The 21,207-nt window shown below is 39.2% G+C and overlaps 1 protein-coding gene and 1 pseudogene across 1 annotated transcript; both read right to left on the bottom strand.

Moving 5' to 3' along the window:
* Positions 1-3,840: 3,840 nt before the first annotated feature.
* Positions 3,841-10,216, bottom strand: LOC143850031 (uncharacterized; annotated as a pseudogene).
* An 8,327-nt stretch (positions 10,217-18,543) lies between these two features.
* Positions 18,544-20,826, bottom strand: LOC143851862 (UDP-glycosyltransferase 76C2-like). Its single transcript, XM_077361362.1, has 2 exons — positions 20,328-20,826; positions 18,544-19,418 (listed from the first exon to the last, which is right to left on the bottom strand). The coding sequence occupies exons 1-2, from the start codon at positions 20,824-20,826 to the stop codon at positions 18,544-18,546; spliced, it is 1,374 nt and encodes a 457-aa protein (XP_077217477.1).
* Between the last annotated feature and the right edge of the window lie 381 nt (positions 20,827-21,207).

Raw genomic sequence — 21,207 nt, 5'->3', positions numbered from 1 at the left:
GAACAATCTTTCTACTCCCAAAAATCGCTCTAATCGCAATCCAATCACAACACCCATGATCACTCCACCCGGCTTTGACGATCGCTATACCTGAGCTCTGATACCACTTGTTGAGAAAATCCACCAGGCAATCTGATCCGATCGTGCACAAATTAAGCGGAAAAGTAAAATAAACAAACAAGCCACAAGATGAACACCGATATTTTACGTGGTTCGGCCAAGCCTACTCCACGTGCGAGAAACACGATCTTCCACTGTGAGAAAAACAATATACAAGGATTACAATGGATTAATCACAAACCCACAAACCCGCAACCCTTTCCTTGCTTCTCAAACCCAAGACCGTACACAAGAGATAACGCGAGAGATAAACCCGAAAAAGAACCCAAGAGAAAACTCCAATATGAAAAACCTCTTCTCCCTTTCTCTCTTTTTTTCTTCTCTCTCATTTGGCAGCGGACACACCAAAGATGTCTTGCTTCGCCGCAACCCAAGAGAACAACACTTTTCTTTTTATAGTTTAGTTTTCCCCAAAAGCTAAAAATAAAAATCTCTATTTTTACCTTTGCCTTCCCACCAAACAACTACGGTAGGTGGGAAATAAGTCAACTTTCCCAACAATTTCAAATCCATGAGCTTTTCAAGCCTTGCCTGAGTAATTTCTATTGATTATTAGTATAATCCTTGGGAAATTATAAGTTTGCCCCGATTCTTTACATGGACATCTGTCCCAGCTCCGATGTATGTGGCAATCAGGACCGTCCGTGAAGTACATCAGCACTTTCCAGTCATAAATACACTAGAGCTGGTGCCCAAGTACATCAGCAATTCCCCCCCCTCTGCAGATAAAATCCCTCCTTTAACGTTATTCGTTAAGTTTTAAAGGCAAAGCAAAACGTTAAAAGGGGTGAATTTATCCTCAAGCAATGAACCATTCTGAAACCGTGAAAGGGGGCGATTTTATCCGTTTCGCGGCCAAAATCATCCATCGAAACATAAACAGATAAACCAAAAAAAAATAAAAAAATCGTCCATGAGATCCAGATCTATTACCTGAAATTCGAATCCAAGAAACACTAGAAACCGCCCGATCTTCTCGCAGAGAGAGAGAGAGAGAGAGAGAGAGAGAGGGCATAAAAAATCTTCTAACAATAAAAAAAGGAGGAGAAAAGCAGCACAAAAAAACCAGATCTGTAACTCTGATTGGATCGCTGCTTGCCTCCTCTTCGTTTTTCCCCTCTCCCAAAAGCCAAAGAAACCTTCCGCGGCCTTTGAACGTTTTTTTGTCTACTTCTGGTCCCCTTCTCATGACTTTATATTCTATTAAAACCACAAACATCATTAACACCTCCCTAATCAAGAGATTAATATCCCGTTAACTATCTATTTTTAGGGTGTCTGTTTTAGTTTCTCCACTCCACTTTCATTTATCGTGATGACAGCCATAAAAAAAAAAGAAAAAAAAAACGAATAATCTTCCGTTTTTTTTCTTTTCTTAAAATGATATACCCTATCACTTTCTTTTCTTTGATACTGACACGCCTAACTTTATTAGTGTCAGTATCAATTCCGTCATTCAATCTACAATCTCAGTCGTTTATCGCATCCGTAGTCAACAAAATGTGGGCCCCACATTCGTATTTCGATCTCCTCATCTTTCCCGCCCGAAGTTTCTTCGAAACCTCGATCTTGGCGCTGACTAAACGTTGCTGGCCAGGACAGCACAGCACATGATATCTTTATCCTGCGCGTTGGACGGATAACGACTTCTTAAAAAAGAGTTGAGTTGAGTTGAGTTGAGTTGAGTTTCCAAGGAAGTTTGAAGAGTTTGATCTTTGGCTCTGGATTGCCTTGGTAAATCACACTTTTCTTAAAAATACTTGGAGTAAAAAAAACATTACATGTCCTTGATGAATAGAGAGGACTTGTTTTGTAGGCATAGGATCTTTTGAGAGATAGGTTTGGATCCTCAAAGAGCATGAAAAAAGCCGATTATTTGAAAAAAAAAAAAATTAAATTTTCTGTCTAATTTACTTTTTCTAGCAAATTTCTATATTATTCAATTTTATAACTTTCATCATTCTATGTTGTTGACAGTACGCTTCAAATTGAAAAATATCTGTGGGGCCTACGATTGGGCCTTAATGTTAGTGTACGACCAACTCCATATGATTATCCAAACCATAGACGGCTTAGATCATCCTATGTTGTGGACGGGCCTTAATGTTACTGTACGACCACAGGATGATCCAAACCATTCATTTGATGGGCCAACCCTTTTGGGGGCACAACCCATTTAAGTTATGGCCCATCAAATGGACGGCTCGGGCCATCCTATGGCCTGGACGGTACACTTCATTTTCAAAAATATGGGTGGGGCCTACATTGGGCCTTAATGTTACTGTACGAACCACACCATAGGATGATCCAAACCATGGACGGCTTTGATCATCCTATGTTCTGGACGGTACGCTTCAATTTGAAAAAATATCAGTGGGGCCTACGATTGGGCCTTAATGTTATCGTACGACCAACTCCATAGGATTATCCTAACCATGGACGGCTTGGATCGTCCTATGTTGTGGACGGGCCTTAATGTTACTTTGCGACCAACTCCATAGAATGATCCAAACCATTCATTTGATGGGCCACAATGTAAATAGGTTGTGCCCCAAAAATCATTTCCATAGGATGATCAACCCTAGAATCTATAGAGGTTGCATAAGATGTAGTTTCTATTTAGATCGGAGGGCTAGGATTAGCCTATGGAAATGATATTTTGGGATGCAACCTTTTACGTTTATGGCCCATCAAATAGACGGTTTGGATTATCCTATGGTGTGGTATGGGTGGGGCCTATGTTGTTCAAAGATGGGCCCACCATTCCACCAACGGTTTCTGTTGGGCCAACCAACTGTTCCTGTTGTGTGTGTGTGGAGAGAGAGAGAGAGAGAGAGAGAGAGAGAGAGCGCGACCGACCGGTCAAATGGTGGGAAAGTGACATTTACGTTAGATCCTAACGTTTAACCTTAGGAAGCCGTCAAGAGGGGGGGAGGGGGGGGGGATATCAGCGCCCAGTTTTAATTGCAACCATTAAAAAAAAAGAGTTTTTATTGCAATATTTTTTCTAATTTTGGTAAATTTAATATTTTGAGCCCAATTGTGATAGGGATTCATAAAACTTGCAAAAAAAATACAAAAAAGAGAACTTGTGAAAAATCAAATGGAACAAACAGAAAAGATAACACAAAAAGCAAAAGAAAATTCCAACCTTCCATCCATCCAAATCTAAGAACTAAAAATACACAAACTAAAAAGAACCGAAAATAAAAAACCATAAACACACAAAAAATAACAATTTAACAAAATCAAACACACCCATCTTACTTAAAATCGAGATAAATGCAAATGATCTCAAGAAACCACATAAATAAGAATAAGAACAACATTATTGAATAAATTCTACAAATCCCTCAAATCACCTAAGCCTAATTACTATAAACAACTTTGAATAAATTAAACGGAATCCTTCATTAACGCAGTAACAACAGAAATAAAAAGCTACAAGAAACCAAAGACATCACAGACAGGGGCGGAACCAGGAATTTACACATGAGGGGGCTGGACTAGTTGTAAAAAAAATGCATGATACACTGATACACACACACACACTTTCATAGAATAAAAAAGTTAAACCATAAATTTAAACTAATGAATTAAAACTATGATAGGACTTTCAATACACGAAGAGTATGCTATAACTCCATGAATATGCGAACGTGTTAGCCAACTTTGATTGAAGCCGACAAAAGAAAACAAAAAAAGTAAACCTAAATCTTTCTATTTAAGTTGTGCCCGTCGACTTTTCATATCATAAAATTCATCTACGATCATATCTGTACTGAAACTCTCAGCGATTTCTTTTTCGATGTAGACCACCAAGCAATCTGTAAGAAATTCATCTTCCATCTTGTTACGAAGTCTTGTTTTAACAAGCTTTATAGCTGAAAATGCACGTTCTGTAGTTGCAGTTGAAACCGGAAGAGTCAACATAAGACGTATCAATCTATCAATCAGATAATAGATCGCTGACTTTCCCGTTGTACTTAATCTCTGGCAAAGTTCAGAAATTGTGGAAAATTTTGAAAATCTGGATGTTGAAGTATATCAAGCTCATAATGCTGCAGTTGAAATCTCAAATGAATTTTTTCGTGATCTGAGAAATCTTGATGATAAAATTTCTCCACAAGATTACAAATATCTTCAATTTTAAAAGATTTATAAGCCTCCTTAGGATCAAGAGCAGAACTAAGAATAAGGACCTCTGTTGCTTGCTCATTGAATCTGCTAGTTAGCTCTTGCAATTGAGAGTCTATTGCAGCATTAAATATGTCAACCCGATAATGGTGCTCTATCGTAATGGAATCTTGTGATTCACGTGACCGACCACGACCTGCTGTGTAAGGGGCACTCATATCAGGAATCTCAATCCCACATCTTTCGCAAAATGATTTCGCATTCTCGAGTAAACTATTCTAGCCGTCTTCCCTCAACTTTTGAATGAGTAATTTTGTAGTTGAGACTAAGTGCAGAGCATTCAAAATGTCTTGCGAACGATTTTGCAAAGCATAGCGGAGAACATCAGTAATTCCCATGAATTCTTTCATCAAATGTAATATAAAAATAAATTCAAAAGATGTCATCACATCATAAGCGGTATCTGCATCACCACATTGAGAAGAAGTGGCTCCTCCTCCATTAATGATATTTATATGCACTGTGCAAGTAGCAGAAAACATCTTTAGTAAGCTGCAAATAGATCTATAATGGGAGCCCCACCAAGTATCCCCAGCTCGTTGCAAAGTGCCGATTTGATTAGCCCCTCTACCAGACTCAATCTCATCGATAGAAATCAAATATGCAATATCATCCGCTTGGTTAGACTGCAATTCATCATGATGTTTGTAGGAGGCACCGATAATATTAACAATGGAAGACAACTTTGAGAAAAAATGATGAATAGTCATTACTTCTCTAGATGCTCCAACCAATGCTAATTGTAATTGGTGAGCTAGGCAATGCACATAATATGCATACGGGCAATCTTTAAGAAATAAGGCTTTTAAACCATTCCACTCACCACGCATATTACTAGTACCATCATATCCTTGACCTCGAATGTTTTGAATGTTGAGACTGTGACGAGAGAGAACATCACATATCTCCTTTTTAAGAGTCAATGCAGTAGTATCTATAACATGCACTAGATCAAAAAATCGTTCTCTAATAAAATCATCCTTATCAACAAATCTCAAAATAAGAGCCATTTGCTCTCTCATAGATTCATCTCTAGCTTCATCAACAATAATGCAAAAATTTTCATCCCCAATTTCTTCACGAATTGCACTACGCACTTTACTTGAGAAAATATGCAATATTTTCTTTTGAATTTTAGGCGATGTGTATTTGACATTCTTTGGAGCATTTTCTAAGACAACCCTGAAAACTTTTTCATTATAATCTGCCAAAATCTTTATCATTTCAATAAAATTACCTCGATTTTTTGAACTTAAGCTCTCATCATGACATCTAAAAGCACATGCTTGAAATGTTAACCAACGAACGGTGTCTATGGAAGTCTTGAGTTGCAACCGGTTATTCTCAATCTCTTGTGATGTTTGTTTTTCTATCAGCTTTTCAATATGCTGCGATTGATTCAATAAATCATGACAAGCCTTCTCAGCAATTTTATGTGGTGAATTATGGTCTTTTCCAACATGACCTAAAAATGCACAATTCAATCCATCATTCACTTTTTTCCATTTCGAAACCCTTCACTTGTAAATGCGTCTAATCCCGGGCGTCCTGTTGGTTCGTTAAAAATAAGATAGCATGGAAGACAAAATGCAGCATCCTTTGTAGGGGAGTATTCTAAGCAACAAAATTTTTTGAACCAAGAAGATTGAAATTGGCGAAGATGATTCTCTGCTCCAAAAAGAGGATACTCTGAAAGTTGATATTGTTATGTTCCAGCAATAAGATATGCACGACGAATTTCATCTCTTTGATTAACAGGATATTCCCACATTTGATGATGCAATCCTGGATCACGTTCTAAGGAATTGGTATCAACCTCTTCAAGATGGGTTCTTGGTAACTTAGAAGGACGTTGCTCAACATTTGACATGTCAGAATTTAATGGAAAAGGTGTGCTGATTTCTGAATCATTAACATTCTTTTTTTTGAAGAATGCATCGATAGTTTTTGGTTTGCCCATGATTCAACTTATAATTTTGAGGAGTGAATCTGGATTAATAAACAACCTGAAAATTTTATCTATCAATCAGTATAATATTTTTCAAGGATTTTATATACCACTAATCTTATAAATAAGAAGATTGATAATAGGACATCTCACATCTGGGCATGCATAAATATATAACGAAGTAATGATAACATAGAGGAGGCACACCTCAAGAGTCAAGATTGTGAGAAGTAGAGATAGAAATATAGATAGTGGAATCAATGTAAATGATGAGCTGACTTTGCACAATTATTAAATCATGGTAGTGCAAATATAAAACTTCTAAACGATCTAGGCATCTAGAGGACTCCTTTTATAACTCATAACTCAACGTAACAACCCTTGAATTCTCTAGAGAGGGAATTCTCTATGCCATTGATTGAATTATACTGGATTCTCTATGGCTTAGGCCTAAGGGCATTTTTCTTATTTGTTGCTTAGGGTTTTTCTTAATCGAAGTTCACTGTTTAATGCTGCGCAATGGTGTCATGGTGACCCATCAAATTTGGTAGAACATCTCCATTATCCCTCAATCACCACAGCCCTCTCATGGAGAAGCATACAGGAAGGCAGTAGTGCTGTTGACAAACTAACACTAAATTGATCAAAGTCAGTTTGTTCTCATTCCATTCAACTGTAATTTTAAGAAAAAATGTAGCAGAAATTATAGCTTTATTGTAAAAGAACAATTGTATAGTACAGTCTAAAAATCAATCGAAAAACAAAGAGAGAAAAAGACTAATGGGAGTTTTCACCATATAAGCTGAATTTGTAAACTTGGTTGCTCTCTACTTTGGTACTTGTGTGTTTGCTTTCTACCTGTGTTTTTGAATCTTAGTCCATTCACTTCTTTTCCAATCTGCCAAATTGGGACCTTCTAGAGCTACCTTGTATATGGGACAGTCTCTACCCTTTGAAGTGCTCTTGTAATCATCTTTTATATAGTCAGTGTTATCTTTCTTCTTTTAAAAAAAAAAACTTCTTTTCCAATCTCTATCTCTTTCCAGTGTCTCTAGATCCTCTAGAGCTTCAACTACATTCAACTTCCAATAAATTTATTCCGACCATCAAAAACCTTCTTTGTAGGACTAGTAGTAGAGGTCATAATGCTCTTTCGAGCCAATGGACATGATATAAGGGTTTCCATACACACTTTCAGTAAAGATTGATCAAGTTTTTGACAACTCTCATATTCTTTCATTTCAAGAGTGTCATTGTTTTTTAAGTTTTTTTAAAAAAAGAGTTGTTTTTTCTCTTAACATTTGTGTTTAGTTTCCAAGTTGTTTAATCAGAGACAACAGCATCACAAACAACCAATTTCATTTTTATTTTTTTTGCCATGAAAAAATACAAACTCTTCAATTCACTACTGCCATACCCGAAATACACCTGCATTTTGTACCTTTTCATCAAGAAATTTCTATTCTAAAAAGAAATTTGAACATGCTTATTGATAGTTTCTCTCACACCAAGCTTAATATGCAGTCAAATCAAGCAGTAACTTTTGGCCACCTACCAAGCGATCGAGAGACGGCTTGCAACGTCCACAAAACATAAAAGGATTGCCGTTTATTTTTTCCTAAAATAGGTCCATGCCATTCTACCAAAATCATAAATAACAGCTAGTAGGATCTCTGCTTTTATGATTTATCAAGGACCAATGGTCAGTGCAGAGAAAGAAAAAAAGTGTTCTATTATCTATATAAAATGGCGTGGTTCATTAAAAAAAATTACTTTTAACAGCTTTCATTCAAGATGGATAAAACAAGCATTAACAATAGCTTTCTTCTAGCAATTTTTCTTACTCTAGAGAGAAATTAGATTCCCCATTTTATATTTTTCCTCTTACAGCTATCAAGAACATGCCAAATATGCAACACACAACTGGTCTAATTAACATGTGAAACATAATGATATTGCACAAACCAGAAAACATGAAAGCACAGAGAAAGACCATCATTAAGAGAAAGTAGTATGGCTATGTTGAAGAGAAGGGAAAAACAAATAAAAAAAACTTTGATTCCTTCAAATAGGATTATGCCTACATTCAAGGCTTCAAGCCATGATACCTCCTGAAAAAAAAATCTACAAGATGATGAAGAAAAACCCTACATTCAAGCTATTCTGGTTGAATAATGACTACCAAAAAAAAAAAAAAGACAAATCTACGAATAAAATGTAAAATGACGAGCGGCAACTGGAAAAATCTGAAAGAAATTCAAGAAACAGGAAAAAAAGCCAAAAAAAAACTGAAATCTCTAATTACAAACTGCTGATACCTGCTGAAAATTAGCTTGAGCAAACGAATTTGCAGAGACGAGGTTAGATCACTCCAAGTCTCCAACAGATGATGAAGAAGAAAATAAAATTGATTTCCTCTCTGCTTGGAACAAACTCGAAACCCTAATACTCGAAAAATACAGAGAAAATGGAGAAAAGAGAAGATTGAAGGATTTAGAGTTTCGAAAGTAGGGGAGAGTGTTGAATGTAGGCTTTTTTCACAAGGTCTAGGGTTTCTAGCAATCTAGCGTCCATCTCTTTATCTTGTTAGGGCTTCACAACTCACAAGGTTATATCGGTAGAAAGTAATGGAGTTAGGGTTTTGCAGGTAGGGTTTCGTCCATCCAAAAAGGAAGCTTTCTACGGGAGTTTTTGTAACATAGGGAGATGGGGAATTGATATTTTCACCCCTTGGGATTTAAGTTATTTTAATGATTTTGCAAATCTTTGGGGGGGCCGTGTGTAGACACCCCATTTTGACCGTACCCCAAGCTATCATTTTGAATAAAAATTCCATCAGATGAGTGTTTCAGGGTCCCTAATTTCACCCTAAGCTAGGTTAGGATCCCCCTCAAGTCCCCGTAAAGTTTCAGCAAAATCTGCCGAGAAATGGCAGATGAGGCGAGCCAGGAAAGAGGCGTGGTTCGAATGTATAAGGGGGGGTGAGCTATCTGCAGAGGGGGCTGTCCATGAAATAGTGGGGGAGGCGAATTTACCATTTTCCCTTTAAAACCCATCGAGTTAGGGTTTAGAAAGAGCGAGGAGAAAAATTGCAAAAAAAAAAAAGGGGAGGAGAAAGGAGCCGTAGCCACCTTCTTCCTCGGCATCACCTCCGGCCAAACCCCCCCCCCCATCTCCCACCGACCGGCCATCACCTCCATTTTCCCATTCCACTTCTTCATTTTCCTTCTTCTTCTTCATTTTCCTTCTTCTTCTTCTTCTTCCTCTTCTTCTTCTTCTTCCCCACCTCCGTCCACCATCCCCATCTCCGGCCGCCTCCTCTATCTTACCCCTCTCACCCTCCTTCCACCTCCATCTAGACCTTCAAAACCGCCTTCCACCTCCCACCTCAAACCCATTTCGAAACCCATTTTATTAGAAACAAAGAGAGAAACAGAGAGGAAGAGGTTGAGGAGCTGCAACTCTACCACCACCAACCTCGTGCTCCGGTCAAACCCCGATCAACCTCCAAAATCCGACCCAAACCTGCCGAAACCCATTTTCATCTCTGCCCCGACCTCCATTTTTTTCCCGGTGGATTTTGCCGAGATCCGGTGAGAAAAAAATTAACCACCTCTGCCCGTACCACTAAACCCCTTTCTAATTTCATCTAACCCACTTGGTTTCTCCTCCATTTTCAGCCACCACAACCTATCCCCTGTTTCTGCGCTCAATCCAACCCATTTCATTTTCACCATTTCCAAACCCACCATCAAACCCCATTTTTTCGGCCATTCCCCTGCTAACCCATTTTCTTTTCCTTCTCTAACTATTCTCACCTCCATCTTCATCATCGTCCTCATCTCCAGCCTGCCCCCACCGACCATCATCTTTTTCTTCTTCATCACAGCCACCGGCATCACCTGCTTCTTCATCAGCCACCTTCTCTTCCGCGGCAGCCAATAAACCCATTTTGAATTCCCCATCATCAGCCCCTTTGATTTCAACCTTCTACAGACCCATTTTCACAAACCCTCAGCCACCATCTTCAAATATGAGATTCTCGACCCCCCTTTTCGGCAACATTCACGGAAATCCGGGTATCCCTGTACCATATCCGAACCTCCATCACTGTCACAAGATTCGATCTGAACCGACTCTGCAATTTCGATGACTTAGTGAATTCTGATCATTTTTCAGCGGGCATTTCCGTCAACAATTCCGGTAACAATTTCAGCAGGTAATGCTCTGTTTCAGCTCATCATATTTGTAATTTTTGTTTGAAAATCTATTGAAAATGGGCGGTTGAGTTATGGATGCTTATTTGATGTAGGGAATCAGATGGTTACTCTACTCCATATCTTGGGTATGAGTACCATTTGATTTCACAGGAGACCCCTGTCGAGGGTTCAGCTGAATTGTTTTGTGGTTCTGAAGTTTTATTCTTTGAAATTATAATACATTGATTCATGGCTGCTTATCTTGTTTTCTGCTGTGGTGGCATTGCTTCTGGCTTTAGATTTAATTTGACTTTTGAATGCAAGATGGCAATCTTATTTTCTGTGATGAGCGGATGGTGGAGGGATGTATGTTTAACTGATGTAGGAAATCAGGTTGTTACTCTACTCCATGTCATGGGTATGAGTACTATCTGATTTCACAGGAGACCCCATGTCGAGGGTTTGTTTGTGTGTATCACTTGATGTTTATTTCTTTACCCTATGTTGTGGGTATTACTGGAAGGATTTGTTTTCAATTATTTCTGGAGCAATTGTAGATTCCTGGAGTTTGACATTTTCATATATTTCCTGAACCTGGCTTTGGTTGAGTTAACCCTTGGTTTCTATATTTTGATTTGAAAATAGCATGTGTTAAGTAGATGATGTTTCCGGCATGACTGGCTTTGTTATCTGATCCCTTTTGGATTGGTTCTAATACCTGATCATTGCGAGGATGTCATTTCCTTGAGACATTCACCTGTATTCCTAACTGAATGTGTTTTGGGCCTCCATTTCGGAGGGCTATGATGAGGCTACTCGGAGCCCCTCCTTTTTCTTTTTATCTTTACCCCTGTGGGTTTTGGTATCGATATTCGGGTTTATTTGGGATTTCTTGAGCAAACCCTTGTCATCTTGATGTTCCATTAGAGCTTAAGTTTTTCGTAAGTGTTTGGCATTTCTATCGATTTTTTTGGGAATCTTCGTTTTGGGTCGGGGCGATGAAGGCGATAGCCCAAGCCCATCTTTAGGGGACTCGTTCAATCTAAGTAGCGCTCCCCTCTTTTGTTTAGTAGGCCTACCCAACCTTTCAGATATGCCCCCTGTTATGCATCAAAATTTATAAAAATCAGAAATATCATTTGATGCATTTGTATAATCTGTTAAAATTTTTAATATTCTTCTCTTGTACTAAGCTTTGAGTTAGGGTTTGAAGACGGTAATAAATGGTGTTCAGGTGAGATTATCTCAAAGCTTCTCATACTCATTCCTTTTTATTTTAAATAAATTGTTTAATTGAAGAAGGAAATCAGATGATTTGCACTATTCGATGTCCTTGACACGAATATCGTCTGATTTCAAGGCGGTTTGTAGAAATATTATATGTGTAGGGAATCAGATGATTACTTTGGCATCATCTGATTTCATTGGAGTCCCCCTATTGGGGTTTGTGGTTGGTTTTGAAGTGTTTGATATTGTTTTTACTTCATTAGGCTACCCAGCGGCTGGTCTGGGCTAATTAATTTTTATTTTAAATAAATTGTTTGATTGAAGAAGGAAATCAGACGATTTGCACTATTCGATGTCCTTGACACGAATATCGTCTGATTTCAAGGCGGTTTGTAGAAATATTATATGTGTAGGAAATCAGGTGATTACTTTGGCATCATCTGATTTCATTGGAGTCCCCGTATTGGGGTTTGTGGTTGGTTTTGAAGTGTTTGATATTGTTTTTACTTCATTAGGCTACCTAGCGGCTGGTCTGGGCTAATTAATGTTGTTTATCATGCTATTTGAATTTGAATTTGAGTTTGAGATTGCCTAGTAATTCTTTTCTACTCTCTTGGTGGATTAGCGCAGTCTTCTAGACTTCTTTAGATAATAGAACCTATACTAGGAGACATACTCTGTCTCGTTAGGCAATCCTCCTTTGGAGGCAAGCCTCATTTGTAGAATCCTCTCTGAGGTTGCACCTCAATTTGTTCCTCTGTTAATTAGAGACCAATTTGGTCAATTAGTTGTCTTAGCCTTGCTTACCCCTTGCAAGGGCAATGATAAGGTTACTTGGAGCCCATCTTTGTGTGTGTTTGGGAGACCCGCCCGGTCTCATTCTCTTGCTAAACCTCCTCTTTGTGCGTCGTTTGGTTTTGGGAGAACACCCTACTCGGCTTGGCTTCATACCCCTACCCTTATGGGTATTGGGTTGCACATTTGTTGCACCCTAGGGCTAGGTAGCTGTCCGGCCCGGCTGGGTGTTTTACCTCTGCCAAATGTGCACAAATTCTTATTCCTTTTTACTTGTGAGCTTCTCCTTATTCGATAGTTCATTCGCATAGGAGTTAGCCCTTGATTAGAGAGTCTTTGACTCATTCATCCTTTGTGTAGTGTTATTAGAGAGTCTTTGACTCATTTATCCTTTAATTAGCATTAGTGGAGTCTTTGACTCGTGTTTCTTTCTCTTTTAGAGAGTCTTTGATTCGTTCATCCTTTAGTCGGTGTTTTTGGAGTCTTTGACTCGTGTTCCATCTCTTAGAGAGTCTTTGACTCATTTATCCTTTAGTCGGTGTTTTTGGAGTCTTTGACTCGTGTTTCCATCTCTTAGAGAGTCTTTGACTCGTATATCCTTTAGTTGTTGTCAGTGGAGTCTTTGACTCGTGTTTTCATCTCTTAGAGAGTCTTTGACTCGTATATCCTTTAGTTGTTGTCAGTGGAGTCTTTGACTCGTGTTTTCTTCTCTCTTAGAGAGTCTTTGAATCGTGTTTCCTTTTCTTTCAGAGAATCTTTGGCTCATTTATTCCTTTGGTGATGTTATTAGAGAGTCTTTGACTTATTTATCTTTTTCGCAGTTTTCTTAGAGAGTCTTTGACTCATTTGTTCTTTCAGTTGGATTTATTAGAGAATCTTTGACTCGCCTTTCCTTTTGCAGTATCATTAGAGAGTCTTTGACTCCGTTATCTCATTTTCAGTGTTATCAGTTGCTCTTATTAGAGAGTCTTTGACTCATTTATCCTCCAGTTGCTCTTATTAGAGAGTCTTTGACTCATTTATCCTCTAGTTGCTTTTATTAGAGAGTCTTTGACTTGGTTGCTTCCTTTGTGCTGTTATTAGAGAGTCTTTGACTCATTTGCTCTTATAACGGTATTATTATAGCATAGTTTCCATTATTCACCCTAGGGTTTGTCCCTAGGGTGTTATTTTGTATATTCCCTCCGGTCTTTGGCCAAAAGGGTGAAAACATCAGAAATTTTAAAATCCATAAACATTGAAATCATTAAAAATCTCAAAAACATTAGAAACTTAAAACATAAAAAATAGTTGATTTGCTGTAAGTGTTTGTTAGGTAGAGAGTTCGTTTCGAACTACGTTGGCTTGATCCTCTTCCACGAGGTACGTAGTGCAGCTTGGGATTTACATCCTAAGTCCAGCCAAACTTTTTGTAAATAACATTTTAAAATCTTTTTCTTTGAATAAGCAACCTTTCTAATCTTGTTTTCAAAAGATCTTCTTCTAGAGTTAGGAGTTTCTCCTAGATGGAGAGTTTTAGAGTTAGGATTTTCTTTTGTTAGGTTGCTTGATTGTTTGTTTGTTGTGTGCTTGTTTTAGAGTTAGGGGTCTGTCCTAGAGTTATAGGAGCGCATCCGTCCGGTCAGCTGGCGATCCACATCGCCGACTGATAACTAGAGTAGGGCACGTTAGTCCACCTTTGATTTTCCTTAGGAAATACAGCCTAGTTACACATAGGTTGTAGGAACCACCTGCATTAGTCTAGGGCTAATCTGCATTTAGTTAGGGCATATAGGGTGTCTTAAAATCCACAATTCACTGGAAGTTAAATAATCGTACAAGAAACTTTAATAACTAGTCCGGTCTTTTAGATCGAGTCTAGAATAAAGGTCTAGGTGTCTTAGGCATCCTACCTTAGAATAGGCGCGAAGAACTACGTTGCCTTGATTCCCGTGGAGGCGGGGATACGTAGGCTTCTTTGGATGAATACCAGACCATCCGAAGACTCGGGCTAATAATTTAGAGTCTTAGGATTTGTTGTATTGTTATTATATGTTTTCATGTGTTTTTCTTACTTTCTAGTACTGATCCTATATCTTTTAGCTATAGCTTGCATGTGTTTGCACATCAGAACTTAGTCACCTATTAGGCATGTCACTCATAACCTAGCTATGCTTAGGTGACACATCTTTCATTTTATTTTATGTGTGCTTATTATTTTATCCTCAGGAAATGCATGCTTAAGTAGACGATTCCTGAGGATTGTTCCCATTTCATATGATTTTTACCCAAACTTCTTTGGAGTTAATAATAAATGGCATAAGAGACCAAGTGCTTGCACTCGGACGAATTGGGAGTGCTCTCAGACCTTCCCCATTCGTAACCAGGCACGAACCCATATATATTTCTGGTTATCCATTGCACAGAGGATTTGATTTTAGGGTTCCATGGCATATCCATGGATGGCGACTCTGAGTTTATTTCAGGTATGTCTTGGTTTCGAGCCTTGGCTCCGGATCGAGACATATCTCTTTCTTTTTATATCGTCACTCGTGCTATGCTATGAGGGTGGCATCCGTTTCGAGAGTTCCTTGGTAGAGCTCTCCTTCACACGTGGATGATCCGGATGGTGCTAGGGACCCGTTCCCTCACGCCGCCTATCTCGGATCGGGGTCCACACCGTGCCCCCCCCAACGCTATACGTAGTTCCGCCCCTGATCACAGAGAACATATAAATCATGGAAATTGAAGTTTTTTCACACCCAAAAACACACAGAGAGATACAGAGATTAGGGTTTGAGACGAAGTGAAAAAATAGCAAATTACGGTATACCCCTCGGGGGAAAGTTGTTATTACGGAGAGAGATCGGAGGGTAAAAGTGGGAAAAAGTGAAGACGTTTTAAACGATATCTTCAATAAAAATACGTATCTAATTATCTATGGCGTTTACTTGTGTTAAACGTCGTTTTATACGTCCACGGCTCAACTTAGACCCCCTGTGGTTTCTGACACATTCAACTTAACCCCTAATGTTTAAAAAGTTACAAGTAGACCCCATGTGGTTTCAATTTGTGTAAGGTAGATAATTAGGAGTTTCCATAATTGTGGTCGTTGTCCTAAATACATTGCTCTTTCTATTCTCATCCTTCAAACTTTTTTTTTCCTATTAATTGCGGTTGTTTCCCTTAATCGGTGGATCTTACAAGTCACAACCCACTACAGCCAATACAAAGATAACACACACGCCGGTGTTATTATTAGCTATGCACTACACTTCCTCATATAATAATTCTCCGATGTTTTTTTAATAATGTGCATGAGGAAGAGTTCCTTGAATATTAAATTTCAAAGTATTGTAAACGTGAGTTGTCATTCGTGGAAAGGGAAAAACCGACTAAAATAGTACTCCACCCTTCTATCTCTCTCCACTTACTAGACGTGTGAGATAATGAAAATGGCACGACACTCAAGATGGCACATGGAACATCAGGATCTTCTGATAAAGAAGGCTGAGCACCAATAGCACCAATCTTTTTGGGAAATGATATCTGGACCGAGGTGTTTAAGATAAACAAGGGCTCCACTTGTCTGTCTTATAGTATTTAAATGGAAATACCTTCGGGCAGATATCATTTCCCCTCTTGTTTTTGTTCCACAACCAAAAATAAAAGCTAATGAGTGAAAAACCTCATCCACGATCCCCAATAAAATCTCTGGTTCCCACAGTTTCCCAAAGACAAATGGGCCTCGATCAACATTCAATATAGGCTGTGAAAGTTATCGATCTCCTGACATGCAAGAGGAGGAACCAAAGTGCAGCAAACAACAATGGAAGCACCAAGCCTCGAAAACCAAGTCTCTCATGTACTGCTATTCCCCTACCCAGGACAAGGCCACATAAACTCCATGATGAAGTTAGCACAACTCCTTTGCTTAGAAGGCTTGCGCGTCACATTCCTAAATACCCAACACAACCACGACCGTCTCCTAAGCTTCAACAACGTCCATTCCGGTTTAAGCCGCTGGCCCGGCTTCAGCCAGACGGACTCCCAGACGATCAGCCCCGCTCACACGAACGGTTAATGGACGTATGGGACTCGCTTCACGCTAACACAAAGCAGCTCTTCCGGGACATGCAATTTCCGGCCGCCGGGAATCTGACGTCGTTACGTTTATCATAGCCGATGAGACTTTGACTTTTACCATTGATGTAGCAAATGAGCTGGGAATCCCCGTCGTTGCTTACCGCACTGATAGTGCTGGTTGGTTCTTGGCTTAGCTCTCTATTCCTAGACTAATTGAAGAAGGCGATTTTCTGTTTGAAGGTAATTGCAATGTCTCTTTTCTGCGTGAGTTGGTAAACTTTTATAGAATACCATAAAGAGTTTGGATTATAATCTTGGATTTCTTCAAAATTGTAGATGGGTTACGAGAGAAGAAGGAGACCGACACCAACGGGTTCACTTCTCTTTTGAATCTTGGATGTTAAGTAAGAAATCCACATCTTGAGATTTCTAAAACATGGAAAGATCTTGAGATTTCTAAAATCCACATCCAAATCCACATCTTGAGATTTTATTGCCTATGTGTAATGTAAGTGGGTTAGTGGGGTGGTGATGTAAAACTACGTTTATGTTTGTACTTAAGTTTGCAATTCAATGAAATGGAAAGGAGAAAAATTTATACCAAAGGAGACTTTGTTTAGGAGAGTCGTGGCTCCTCTTGAATCGAGCCGTTAGGAATCAACCTCCCCCACCCCCCCCCACCCCCCTCATTTCTATTTTCTTTTCATTTATTTATGTTACGGCCTAATTAGGCACATAACAAGGAGCTTTGAGAGATACTTATTAACCCCTCTTCACTCTTCTCACTTAAAGATCTCGGGATTAAACTATTAATTTTCCGACAAGGTGATCCTACAAAATTTTCAAAAATACATATTTTCGAAAAATAAGTTTTATTTTTAAAAACCATTTTGAAAACTCTTTTTCTTTTGAAAGCTCCAAGATGAAGTGCTCACATTCCTCTCTTGCTAATAGGGGTGGCAAAATTGGCCGAACCAAACCGGACCGAGCCGAAACCGAACCGAAAATTCGTTTTAGGTTTGGTCAAACCAAACCGATTCAAATTTCAGTTTGGGGATCAAACCGAATATTTTCAATGATCAGTTTGGGGATCAAACCAAAATTGGTGGAACCGAACCGAAAAGTCGGTTTCAGTTTGGTAAAACCAAAACTTATTCAAATTTTGGTTCGGTTCGGTTTGGGGGTCAAACTGAACTGAAACCGAACCATTGCCACCCCTAATTGCTAACCCTTGAATTCTTCTATATCTATGCACGTGGCTATCAGGCCTGTTGAATCAATCCCACTTGAAGTAATTAAAAATGAGTCGGATTATCACCTCCCTAATCCTCCAATGGGTGCAAGTGGAGCTCAATAAATTATGAATTTCAGAGCATGCTATCTATTCCACCCATTTGTATAGATATTGAGAGCTGATCTTAGCCCCTTAGTGAGGGTGCTCCTTCCATGTCAGTTTCTTGACTTTTACGGCATGTTTGCAACAATGGAAAAATATTCCATTGAATATTAGTAAGTCCATTCGTGAGAGATCGGTGGAGAGGATGTGAGTGACGGGAGCATGAAAAACGCTTGAGAAACAGGGAAAACCCAATTGATTGTAGTTTATTATTTTTCACTAATTTTCATGGATTTCTCATGCTCCTGCCATGATCTTTCCACTTGTGCAGCATCAAGTCTCTTCCCATCCCTCCTTCTCAACAACAATTTTACAATGTGCCCATGAATATTCCATGGCTGCCACACATGCCCTTAAGCAATTAGATTTCCATGACAGAGGGTCTCCAACGCGAAACTGAAATGATCAACGAGCTTTTAAGCAAAGGCATCAGCAGTTGAATGAGAATGTAATGAAAGAGAACTCATTCTACATCTGTAAATGTTGATTATTTTGGGGATATTCAAGTTGAGGAAAACTTGTCAAATTGTTACAAGGATTTCTAGGACAGCAAATAGAAATTACAATCCAAGGATTTCTAGAACAACAAATAGAAATTACAACGACATGATATGATCCTCCAATCTATTCATGGATTCATGGGAAGAACCCCCTTTCCTTAGACAAATCTCTGCATTTTCCTTCACAATCTTGATCCTCTCTCTCATTTCTTCACCTTCCTTCTCATCCATTAGAATTTTTATACCTCCCTCTATCTCACCCCTGTCAAAACCATTCTCAAGTTGCACCCCAACCCTCCAAACGTGGCTCACGAACCTAGCATTCACCTTTTGATCCCCAAACAAAGGCGAACAAAGCATAGGGACCCCTTCACATAAACTCTCTAATGTAGAATTCCAACCATTATGAGTCCAAAACCCTCCCACGGAAGGGTGGGCCAGCACTTCTTGTTGGGGAGCCCACTTGACAACCAAACCCCTCTCCCATGTCTTCTCTTCAAATCCATTTGGCAGTTCAACCCATCCGGACCCATGGACCGAGCCTGGTCGAATGACCCACAAGAAAGGGTGCATGCTGTTGGCTAATCCCCAAGCTATCTCCATTAGTTCTGTATTCTTCATGGAAGCTAAACTCCCAAAGCTCACGTAGATGACTGACTTGGGTGCTTGTTTCTCTAGCCAGATCATGCAACTATGGTCTTGGGCAATCAAGCTAGTGGAAGATTCCAGCGAGTATTTATTGAGAGGGCCTATTAGAAAATTTGGAAGCTGACAACATTGTTGGATTTTTGACAATTCAGTTCGTTCGAGGTAATCAAAGGAATTCCAGATGAATCCCGAAGAGGTGTTTCTTTGTTTCGTCACTTGGACTACCAATTCATACAAGCTTTCTTGGTTGTCTCCCTTGATGACTGGTATGTCCTTTATTCTTAGTGGTGGGAGCTCCGTTATTGGGGTCTTCGACATAGGATCTGTAAAACAAGTTAAAGAAATTAATTTATGAGCAGAGAAGAGAGAGAAATATTAATGACCTAAGAGAGACAATCTAATCTATCCTATGCATTTTAATATGCTAGATTGACTAGTTGGATTATTGATTTGGACAGCACTCTGTGATTTGCCAGAGGAAAATATTCAATGCTTGAATTGATGGACTGGAAAACAACCAATTACTCTAGAAGCTTAAGCTGTCAGAGTTGTGTTGTTTAATCATTTATATTTCAACACCCCCCTTATATGTGGCCCCCTTTTCTTGGGTTGAATTTTTAATATCAAGGAGTAACTTGGGTTTTTGAACCCACGACATGACATGACGCAATAACTCTAATTCTATGCGAAACAACCGATTGCTCCAAAAGCTTAAGCGTTAGAATTGGAGTTATTTAATCATTTATACTTCAACACGTGTCAAATATAGAACTGTTTTGGTGTTATTCTCATTAGAAATTTTGTTAATTTACCATTTAGGGTCCATGTTGAAGTAATAATGATCGAATAACCCCAACTCTAACAGCTTAAGCTTTTGGAGCAATTGGTTGTTTCATATGATATCACAGATATTGCATCATGGTACTGGGTTCAAAACCCAATAACTGGATATTAAAAGTCTATTTATATAGCCAACCCAAAAAAGAGGGGCCACAGGTGAGGAGGAGTGTTAATGTATACATGATTAAACAACACCACTCTAACCAGTATTCGGTTGATTCAGTTACAATTCGGGAGAGTCAAAGGAGCTTTTATTGACTCTGTAAGGTAAAACGTGGAGCGCAGATGCGGCGAAATGCGGCCAAGGAGTTGACGCGGATGCGGGGGAGTTTTAAAACTATTACTCTAGCAGCTTAAGCTTTTGGAGTTATTGGTTGTTTCACAACACATACCTTGGCTAGGAATGTAGCCCTTCTGTCGGAGAAGTGGAATGGAAGTGTAGGCAACCAATGAAGCCACACTGTTAGTCTCTAAGATCATTCTAGGGAGCTTCAAATGATCTGCAACTCTTTGTACAAACTGCATGAGACCATCTTCGACGATACACACAATCGGCTCTTCTGTATTCTTGAGCAGCATTAGATCCAACATATCCCGAAAAGGGGCTTCGAAACTGACATTAAGGCCGGAGAAAAGAGCCATGAATTCCACGTCCGAGGCCTTCTGGTTTGGTAAGCCATCGGAGATGGGTTCAAAGTTGAACTCCGGGTAATTGGATGGGTTAGGAGAGTTGAACCTGGTATGAACAATGGTGATGGAGAATCCTTTGGAGAGGAGGAGGGTGGCTAACTGAAGCATGGGGGTGATGTGGCCTTGTAATGGGCTTGGAAAAAGCACTATCCGACGACCTTTCTTTTCTTGTTGCACTTTCCTTTCTTCTGCTATTGTCATGGAATCGAGCTTTAACTTCCCACAGTAGATTGATGTATGAAATATTTCGAAAGATCTCGTTATCTTAAGTATTGATCATTGTCCATCTAGGCATAGTTATATGGGAGCAAAGTGTCGGCAACACCCGGCCCTGCTCTTGCTTAAACTTGCTGGCATTTGGATTAAAAATCACAAGTAGACTCAGATTGTTAACATGCTTTCGTAGATCTTTAGTTTCTCATGGACAATATATCTAGGCTCATCAATCCCAAAATCCGATCCACAGGAGACTTGTAAGCCTAGTTGCTCAATATAAATTGTTCTTTATTAGCTTTAAATAGAATAAATGACCTTGATGGTTGCTTTATTGACTACTACCAAGCTATTGGGCCAAGATTGTTG

The sequence above is a fragment of the Tasmannia lanceolata genome, unplaced genomic scaffold (assembly GCF_043159265.1).
Source record: "Tasmannia lanceolata isolate RefF3 unplaced genomic scaffold, GAP_Taslan_0.1 ptg000018l, whole genome shotgun sequence".
In the NCBI taxonomy this organism is placed as follows: domain Eukaryota; kingdom Viridiplantae; phylum Streptophyta; class Magnoliopsida; order Canellales; family Winteraceae; genus Tasmannia; species Tasmannia lanceolata.
This window is presented reverse-complemented; position numbering and strand designations above follow the sequence as displayed.